This window comes from Mastomys coucha, unplaced genomic scaffold (genome assembly GCF_008632895.1).
Source record: "Mastomys coucha isolate ucsf_1 unplaced genomic scaffold, UCSF_Mcou_1 pScaffold1, whole genome shotgun sequence".
NCBI lineage: Eukaryota > Metazoa > Chordata > Mammalia > Rodentia > Muridae > Mastomys > Mastomys coucha.
The window spans coordinates 53,530,160-53,539,546 of record NW_022196891.1 but is presented as its reverse complement, the minus strand read 5'-3'; the positions used below and the strand labels follow the sequence as shown (position 1 = coordinate 53,539,546).

At 42.1% G+C, this 9,387-nt stretch overlaps 1 protein-coding gene across 1 annotated transcript in view; it reads left to right on the top strand.

Moving 5' to 3' along the window:
• Positions 1-9,387, top strand: part of Axdnd1 (axonemal dynein light chain domain containing 1) — a 79,475-nt gene that overhangs the window by 58,682 nt on the left and 11,406 nt on the right. Inside the window, exons 19-21 of the mRNA XM_031385668.1 lie at positions 367-575; positions 3,032-3,128; positions 7,981-8,091. Of these exons, the coding sequence (XP_031241528.1) occupies positions 367-575; positions 3,032-3,128; positions 7,981-8,091 (417 nt within the window). The remainder of the gene's footprint in view (positions 1-366; positions 576-3,031; positions 3,129-7,980; positions 8,092-9,387) is intronic.

Genomic DNA, 9,387 nt, shown 5'->3' with positions numbered 1-9,387 from the left:
AATTTTCTTTTCTTGTGTATGTGAGTGGTATGTGTGTTTCACGAGTACATGTATGGAGATGCACATGAGCATGCTGTGAAGTCCCGAGACTGATGTTAGATAGCTTCTTCTATCTTATTCCTTGAGGCAACCAAACTCAGAGCTGACCTGTATGGCTAGTCTTGCTAGCCAACTTGCTTTGGAGATCCCCTGCCTCCGCCTTCCAGGACTGGAATGCAGGCATGCCCACCCAACATGTGTTTGAGGTCTCTGGCTTACAAGTGCTGAAAAGGCTGAGTCATATTTCCCAGCCCCCTTCCTGCTTTTGTGATTTAAATGTGATATAATATTCTAAAATGGTTGCTTGGATTGTAATCATTTTCACAGCTGGATGAATTGCATATAGCTATGATCCGGTGGATGGTAAATTTGCTGACCATAATGCTTCCTGATTTTACTGACCAAGACACTCTCCCAAAAATGAAGGAGGACAACTTAGAGATCGCTGAGGATCGTGAAATACAAGTTGCAGAATTAGAGATAAATGGAATTTCACTGGTCAGGCGGTTGGCACAATACTCCAACTACTTGCACAGGTGACACCTTCTGGTCCCTGCATTGCTGTCCATTTAAAGGTTAATACACATAAGGTAGGACAGATATCAAAGTAACAACAATGGGGGTTACTTTAAGATCTTGACAGAAATACCAGACTGAAGCAGGAGGGTTGTGAGTTCAAGGCCGGGCTGGCTATGTAACAAAATTCCTGTCTCAGAAAAAGACTGAAATCCTAGTTTAGGTTTTCAGCTTGCTTCAGCACTGTGCCCAGTGGTGATACAGGATCCTTTGGGAAACAGTTTTGGCAGAGGAGGGATAGGAAATGTGCTATGTAGACCTGAGAGCTGGCTTTTTAAGAAAAGGACTGGCTTGCTTGCATAAATAAGATATGTACTGGCAAGCATTTAAGATTCTTGTAGTCTTGGGGCTTAAAAGATGGCTCAGTGGGTAATGCCGTGTAAGTGTGAAACCTGAGTTCTATCTCCAGCACCTACATAAAAGGCGAGCATTATGTCTGTCCCTAGAGCTGGAGGTTGGAAGAAGCAGAGAAAAGCAGTTCCCTGGAGCTTTCTGGCTAGTCAGTCTTGCCAAAACAGTAAACTCTACACTTAGCAAGATACTCTGTCTCAAAAGATAAAGTAGAGTGTAATAGTGGAAGGTTCCTGATGACAACCCCTGCTTCCCCAGAGAGAGAGAGAGAGAGAGAGAGGGAGGGAGAGAGGGGGGGAGGGAGGAAGGGTTCCTGATGACAACCCCTGCTTCCCCAAAGAGAGAGAGAGAGAGAGAGAGAGAGAGAGAGAGAGAGAGAGAGAGAGAGAGAGAGAGAGAGAGAGAGAGAGAGAGAAGGAGGGAAAGGGAGTGAGGGAGGGAGAGGGAGGGAGAGAGAGAGAGAGAGAAAGAGGGGGAGAGGGAAAGAGGGAGGGGGGGAGAGAGAAGAGGGGAGGGAGGGAGAGAACTGAATTTATAACTTTTGTGTGTTTCACTAAATACTAACCAATTATCTTTTATAAAACTGAAAAAACAAAAAAGCAGTAACCTGAGCGGGGTGTGGTGGCACACACCTTTAATTCCTGTACTCGGGAGGCAGGGTGAGCAGGGTGAGGCAGATCTCTGGTCTAATAGTGAATTCTAGTATACCTAGATCTATATGGAGAGAACTTGTCAAACAAACAAACAAACAAAAAACAACAAAAACCACCAACACCATTAACAGCAACAACAACAAAGCCCACCCCCAAACCAAAGCACAAAGACAACAATAAAATCTGGATCTGGTGGTACATGCCCTGCCTTCGGGAGACAGAAGCAGGAGAGTCAGGAGCTCAAGGCTCAGATTAGTTTGGCTTACATGAAATACTGTTTCAAAACAAAAAACAAAAAAACCCAAGAATCTGAAAAGTTAGAAGATTTGCAAAATTAGAAGATTCCCATCAAGAAAAGATTAGGCATGAAAACTGTAACCTGTGTTTTAAATTGAGAGTTGCGTGTGGTTACTTTTAGTTTGGGAAGTCCCACATAAAATCAAGCTGAATTTGCCCTTTAGTTCAGGTTTTCAAATGTTGAGAGGTGAAAGGAATGTGACAGGAAAGGCAACAGGGTGAGAAATTTAGCAAGCAGAACTTACTGTCCCAGAAGCAGTCAGTACTATGATTATTATGGTAAATTATGGGTTAATGGTGTCTGGTTTTTCTTTTTTAAGAAAGTTATTATTATTATTATTATTATTATTATTATTATTATTATTTATTTTATGTATATGAGTACACACTGTAGCTGTACAGATGGCTGTGAGCCATCATCTAGCTGTTGGGAATTGAATTTAGGACCTCTGCTTGCTCACTTAGGCCCAAAGTACACTGTAGCTGTCTACAGACACCAGAAGAGAGCATCAGAGGCATCAGAGGGCACCAAAAGAGGACATCAGATCTCGTTACAGGTGGTTGTGAGCCACCATGTGGCTGCTGGGACTTGTACTCAGGACCTTCCAAAGGTCTTCCAAAGAGCAGTCAGTGCTCTTACCACTGAGCCATCTCGCCAGCCCCCTGGTGTCTGGAGTTTAAGCACTTCAAGGATTAGTAATGAGTAGACCATGCTAGGAATATTAGTCAGCTTCTCATTGCTATAATGAAATACCTGAGATAATTCATTTATAAAGGGAAAAGTTTTGCTTTAGCTTCCAGTTCGAAGTGTCCCAGTCTATGGGCCTGAAGCCGGGAGGCACATCTTCACTTCAGGAGTCTGTGAGAGAACAACTTCACAGCAAGGAAGCAAAAGGGATAACACATGGGCAGAGACCTAAGGCCTCCACTAGCCCCTCCTCCTGAAGCTTTCCCCAATATCTCCCAATAGCACCATCTTGGGAGGAGAGGACCACGTCTGTAGCATGTGACCCTGTGGGATTACAGTCTTCCAAACAAATCACAGTAGAGTATCTGTGAGCTCACTGCCATTGTCTCATCTGTCTCTGTCTGACTGTCTGTCTGTCTGTCTCCAGTTGCTGCGTAGGCATGGTAAGAGCAATGGCCCTGAGTAGAGCTGCTCACCTACAGAAGAACCCTGCTAAGGACCGTCAAGAACTGGATAGGATGAATGTAAGAATTTTTTGCCTTAGCTTTATTTCGTTTTTGTTGTTAGCAGATTTTCCAGGTCTAATTAAATCAAAACACACTGTACATATTTGAATTAAATAATTTTATAGTTCTAAAATATTCATGCAGTCATTAAAACATTCATTACAATAAAAGTGGTGTGTAGGCATAACTGTTTTGCAGCCTACTTTAATAAGGGTTCAACCTCTCCTCTAGCCCACCACCCAGCAGAAGTAGTGGAAGAGAAAAGTTCTTAGGATATGGGGGAGTGGACCTGTTCAGCAGTAGGTCATTGAGGGTGAGCTCTATCTTCTTTGGCAGCAGTTCAGTCCCATAGCAAACACCAAATACAACTCAGCAGCTACAGTCCAGTCCTCTCAGCAGGCAGACACAAGGCAAGAACCAGCAGCTATGGTTCAATCTTGAAGAAAGTGCCTGAGGTGAGGCCACAGAAGTGGCAAGCTGCCTCAGGAACTAGACTAGCAGTTCTTTGGCAAGTTTCTCTCAATGGCAGCATTACCACAAGTTGAGCTCAACAATGCTATGTAAGGTGAACCAATACATGTATGTTGTTAGTGAAGAATAGTGAGGCGGACCAAGCCAGTGCTCAGTGCCCAACTCCCACTGTCTGTGGGGTCATATTTATACTCCTCCATCAAATGTCCTTTCACATGTATGCTATAGCAAAACATCCTTTCACCTGTATCTGCTTCAGAAAAACAGTCTTTCCTGTGCCTGCTCCAGAAAAACATCCTTTCATCTGTGTGCCCCAGCAAAACATTTGACATAACTAACTTTTCAAAGAAACCAGAAGTTTCCACTTTAGTGGTGAATATATTCAACACTCTCAAACTTTACACTCCTTGGTAATCTTTCCTCTTGGCCTCGTTTTATCCCCAGGGAATATTTGAACCACTTTCTGATATCAAAAATTATTTTTAATTTTCTTGAACGTATAAAAATGGAATGTTATAGGATCAGGGATATTTGAGTTAAAATATTTATTTTTAGTATTTATATATCCCTGTGTCTGTGTGCACATCCATGTGGGTATCCTCCAAGGCCAGCAGAAGGAGTCACATCCCTTGGATCTGGAGTTTCAGACAGTTGTGAGCTGTGTGACATGGATACAGGAGATGGAACTCCACAACCGGTGTGCTTCTGGCCTCGCCCCAGGCTTGACTATTTTGAATAAGCAGTTAATCTGAGCCTCACTTATATTGTTGATTGTGTCACAAGCCTGTGCTTTTTCGTGACTAGGAGCTGTTGTACTCATTTGTCATCAGTGTGATTTGACAGGAGGAAATATTTTGGCTCATAATTTCGGTCAGTGTTCAGCTGGCTCCGTTGAACTGTACTGAGACAGGGTATCATGGCAGAGGGGATATGGAAGATAAGAAATGTTCACCTCATGGCAACTGGGAAGCAGAAAGAGGGTTTGTTATGGTTTGTCTATGCTCAGGCCAGGGAGTGGCACTATTTGGAGGTGTGGCCCCATTGGAGTAGCTCTGTCACTGTAGGTGTGGGCTTTAAGACCCTCATCCTAGATGCCTGGAAGTCATTATTCTGCTAGCAGCCTTCAGATGAAGATGTAGAACTCTCAGCTCCTTCTGTACCATGTCTGCCTGGATGCTGCCATGTTCCTGCCTTGATGATAATGGACTGAACCTCTGAACCTGTAAGCCAGCCCCAATTAAATGTTGTCCTTTACAAGACTTGCCTTGGTCATGGTGTCTGTTCACAGTGGTAAAACCCTAACTAAGACAGGCTAGGGACTGGACTTGTTCCTCAAAGACAGAACCCCCACATTCTCCAACCACATCCCACCTTCTATTAGTCTATTCTTCAAACTTCTCAATGGATTAACCCATCCATGAAGTTGGTACCACTACCAGGCAAAGTGCAACATAGGTGTGTGTGTGTGTGTGTGTGTGTGTGTGTGTGTGTATTCCATTTTTTTTTTCTTGGTGCACACCTAAGTTGTTTCCAACTTTGATTATTATAGACAAAGCTTCAGTGCACTTTAATGCCCTAATCTTTGAACAGACATCTCTTGGAATGGGATATGTATATTTCTAAGGTGACTGAACCATATTTATACTCCTGTTGTTTGGGTCTGTGGCTCACTGAAGGAAAAAACTCCATTAGTATGCAAAAGCAAAGAGTGTTTATTCAGTTGAATTTCCTGCATGCAGGGGTCTCCCTTGGTGGACTCACAAGCCCAACTTTTATTGTCAGTTACGGGAATTTGCCCTTTTACCTTGATTGATTAGCTCTATCTCTAGGGGGCTGACTGATTCTACAATTGGTTTGCTTCTGGAGACTTCCCAGGAGGTTACATACTCATTCTAGCTTCCTATTCTTACTTCAGGCCAGATGACAAGGTATCCTCCTCAATTGGCTGCCTACAGCTGTGGCTGCTGACCACAGGTTCTTGGATCCAGGTTCTCATAGGAAACAAACTGAGGCCTAAGTCTCCCAAACTGTCAGTGTGCAGCCTGTTATGGAGTCAGCCTAGCTCTGGCTAACTCAGTCCTCTAGCAGCAGTTTCACATCCTCACGGATAGTTGCTATAGCTCATATTTTAAATTGTGGACATTCCAATAGGTGGGTAGTAATAGGTTATCATAGTTGTTATTTGCATTTCCTTAATGACTGATGCTGTTGAATTTCTTCTCTTGTATATTCTTTATACACATGTCATCTTTGGTAAAAGTCTGTCTAAATCATTGGCCCGTTAGTGTTGGCTTGTTTCCTTATTAAGTACTGGGAACTCTCTATATGGGCTGGATAATAAATCATATTCTATGTATTATTTAAAAATGTCTCCTCCAGCTTGTGATGTTTCTTGTCTTAATAGGACTTTGATGGCTGGGGGTGGGGGGATGGCTCAGCAGGTAAAACATTTGCTTGGCCATGCCTGAGAACTGGTATTCAGATCTCCAGAACCCATGTAAATATCAGGTGTGCATGGCGGCCTGCCAGTAACCCCAGAGCTCAGAAGGCAGAAACGCAAGATCCCCAGGTGACGCCGGTTAGTCAGACCAGTGGAGTTAGTAAGGTCTAGACTCTCCCTCAGTGTGTAAAAGTGGGAGAGTGAACAAGGACACCAGCAGATGTCACTCTCTGGACTCCACATATTCACATTTGCATAGAACCCACACAAACACGTGTCCACACACATGAGACCGCATGTACAGACATGTGTATCATACATACCTATATGTACAAAAATGCCCACCCAAAGGGTGCCTCGAGAGATAGGAAGTTCTTAACTTTGATGGCAATCTAGCCTTTGTTTAATGAATCTTGCTTTTGTGTTACTTTAAAGGAAAAGTTTTGCCTAACAGCATCAAAAAATTTTTTCTCTCATGTTATCTTCTAGATGTTAAATAGTTTTAGGCTCTATTCTCAGGTTTATTATCCACTTTGAGTTAAGATTTTTGTTTTTTAAATCTGTATTGCCAGGTATGATTCCCTTTTGGCATCTATGTATCTGATTATTGTGGTGCCCTCAGTTAAAAAGACTGTCATTTATCAAGAGGCTTTGCCATCTTTGCTGAAACATCTATTGAACATGTATGTGTTGTATTGTAGATTTATTGGTCAATATGATCACCATTACCAATCTTTATCATTTTTATCATAAATTTTGCAATCTCATAGTGGAAATCCTCAAAATTTGTTTTTAAAGGTTATATCAGATCTCTTGTATTACCATATGAAACTTTAGCTTACCAATCTCTTCAAAAGGTGTTGGGTTTTTATTTGGATTACATTTTAGTTATTGATCAGTGTGTGGAGAGTTAACCCCTAACCACCTAGTGTCTTTGGATCTGTTAATACAGTGTGTATCTTCATTTGTTTATTTAATTGAAACTGTGGCTTTCAGCAAATAGTTCTTACTCTCATCAAACTTATCCCTATTTTATTTTGGTATTACTATAAATATTCAGTATTTCATACTGAGAATCAAGACTATTCAGTTGGTACAGATATATACACAGTTCTTAGGAGAGAGTTTAATACAGAACTAAAAACCAGAAATGAGTTTGCGGCTTGTTTCCTGAGGAGACATAACACAAACATGTCTATTTACTCCAGATAGGGAGCCCATGACAGGCCAAAGTAACAATTATGCCCAATGATGTCCAGCTTGGTGAATCAATGAGTTTTATTGGGGCTATTTATAGGAATACGAATGAGAGGTTACTTACAGGAACAGAAATGACTCAAGGGCAGCTGCACCACCAAAGCCTACTCCAGCATGGATGGTAGCTCCCAAAGCTGGCTGACCTACAGACCGGTCACAGGTAGAGTGTCCTTTCCAGGTGGTTCAGTTAGTCTGAGCCTTTTCCAGAGATCAATTGGTCTGTGCTGCTGGGCTTGTCTGAGAGTAACTCTCCGCAGGTTTCCTATGTGTATGCGCTTGGGGAGAAGGGAAGGAGTCTAATGAGTGTGATCAGTTTCAAGAACCCCTGAAGCTAGTTTGAGTTAGTTCCTGTTTCAATCATAGAGGAAACTCTCACACAACGCTATTGTTATTAGAAAACAATCATGTTGACATGGTCAATCACATAAAATTTATTGGGATAGATCATTTAAGTAAACCCAAGAATTCTGTATCTGGTTCTATGGTACCTCAACAGCCCAAATCATAAACCCTGTCAATGAGGCGTGGTGTGATTAGGCCTACATGCCTACATTTGTAGTAAGACACTCCTGCGCGGGTCTTTGAACAGAACACAAAGCAGTTATAGAGGAATTGTGCTGAGTGGCCCAGTGGGACTCAATGAGTCGGCATAGTTTGAAACCCCCACTCACAGAATAGTAATTATGCTATATCTCTTCCCAGAGAGAATGTTATGACTGGATCAGCACATGTTCATACCTCATTTCTGATATCAAAGGCAGGAAAATACGATTACTGTCATATGAAGAAGCAGTGAAGCTGCTCGGGGAAGAGGTACTTACTCCATCCTGCTATTAATGGAACAATTGTTAGTAAGGTCCTATTCAGGCTCTTCCTGCATCTCAAGGTACCTAAGCTGCAGAATCTTTCTGAAATTGCTGTACTACATCCTCACCATAGACTGCCGGAAGAGAATTCGTCTCTGACCTAGAGTGTCAGCAACTTTTCTTCCCCCAACTCTCTTCTCTTCTCTTCTCTCTTCTCTTCTCTTCTCTTCTCTTCTCTTCTCTTCTCTTCTCTTCTCTTCTCTTCTCTTCTTCTCTTCTCTCTCTTTTCTCTCTTATGAAACATGGTCTCACTTTGTAGTTCTGGCTACCCTGGAGCTCACAGAAACCTACCAGCCTCTGCTTCCTGAATGCTGGGATCAAAGGTGTGTGCCATCATTCCTGGTTTCATTCTTCTTCTTCTTCTTCTTCTTCTTCTTCTTCTTCTTCTTCTTCTTCTTCTTCTTCTTCTTCTTCTTCTTTTCTTCTTCTTTTCTGAGACAGGGTTTCTCTGTGTAGCCCTGGCTGTCCTGGAACTCACTCTGTAGACCAGGCTGGCCTTGAACTCAGAAATCCACCTGCCTCTGCCTCCCAAGTGCTGGGATTAAAGGTGTGCACCATCACTGCCTGGCTTTGAATCGACTTCTTAAGGGAAAATGGCTTTCAGATGGGAATTCCTTGAGGCTTCCAGTGTTATGTCCCCTTTGAGTAAATCACCTGTGGAATATCCTCTTTTGTATCTCTCACATCTTCCCAGTGGTTCTATCTAACCTATCTGAAAATACTTTATAAACATGGTAATTTCTCCCAGTCTAAGAAATATACCCTTTGATATTTTTTTACCTCATTTTTCTCTCTTCTTCCATCATAATCATTTTTTTTAATGGCACTGATCTTACTCAGATCCTAATGAATGCTGAGCCACCTCTGAGTCATAGCCCCTGACCCACATGGGTTCTGTTAAAATTCTAAAGCTACTGTGAGTCGCTAGTAACTTTATTGCCTGCTCTAGAATGTTCATTCCCCCATTTAACCTGGATTCCCTTTAGCATTTGGCTCTGTTAACTCTTCATTCCTTTGGAAAACTCCTTACAAGACAAAGTTCCTGGATTTCATCCTCTTTGGTCTATTTGCCCTTGTTTTTGTCATCTACCTCTGCCTGTGTGTGACATGTTGAGTCTCTGTCCTTAGGGTTCACTCGTTACCTTTTTTTTACATCCCTACATGGTACTGTATGCATCCAGTTTCTTTCTTTCCTTTTCTTTCTTTCTTTCTTTCTTTTTTTTTTAAAGTTTTTTTTTTTTTT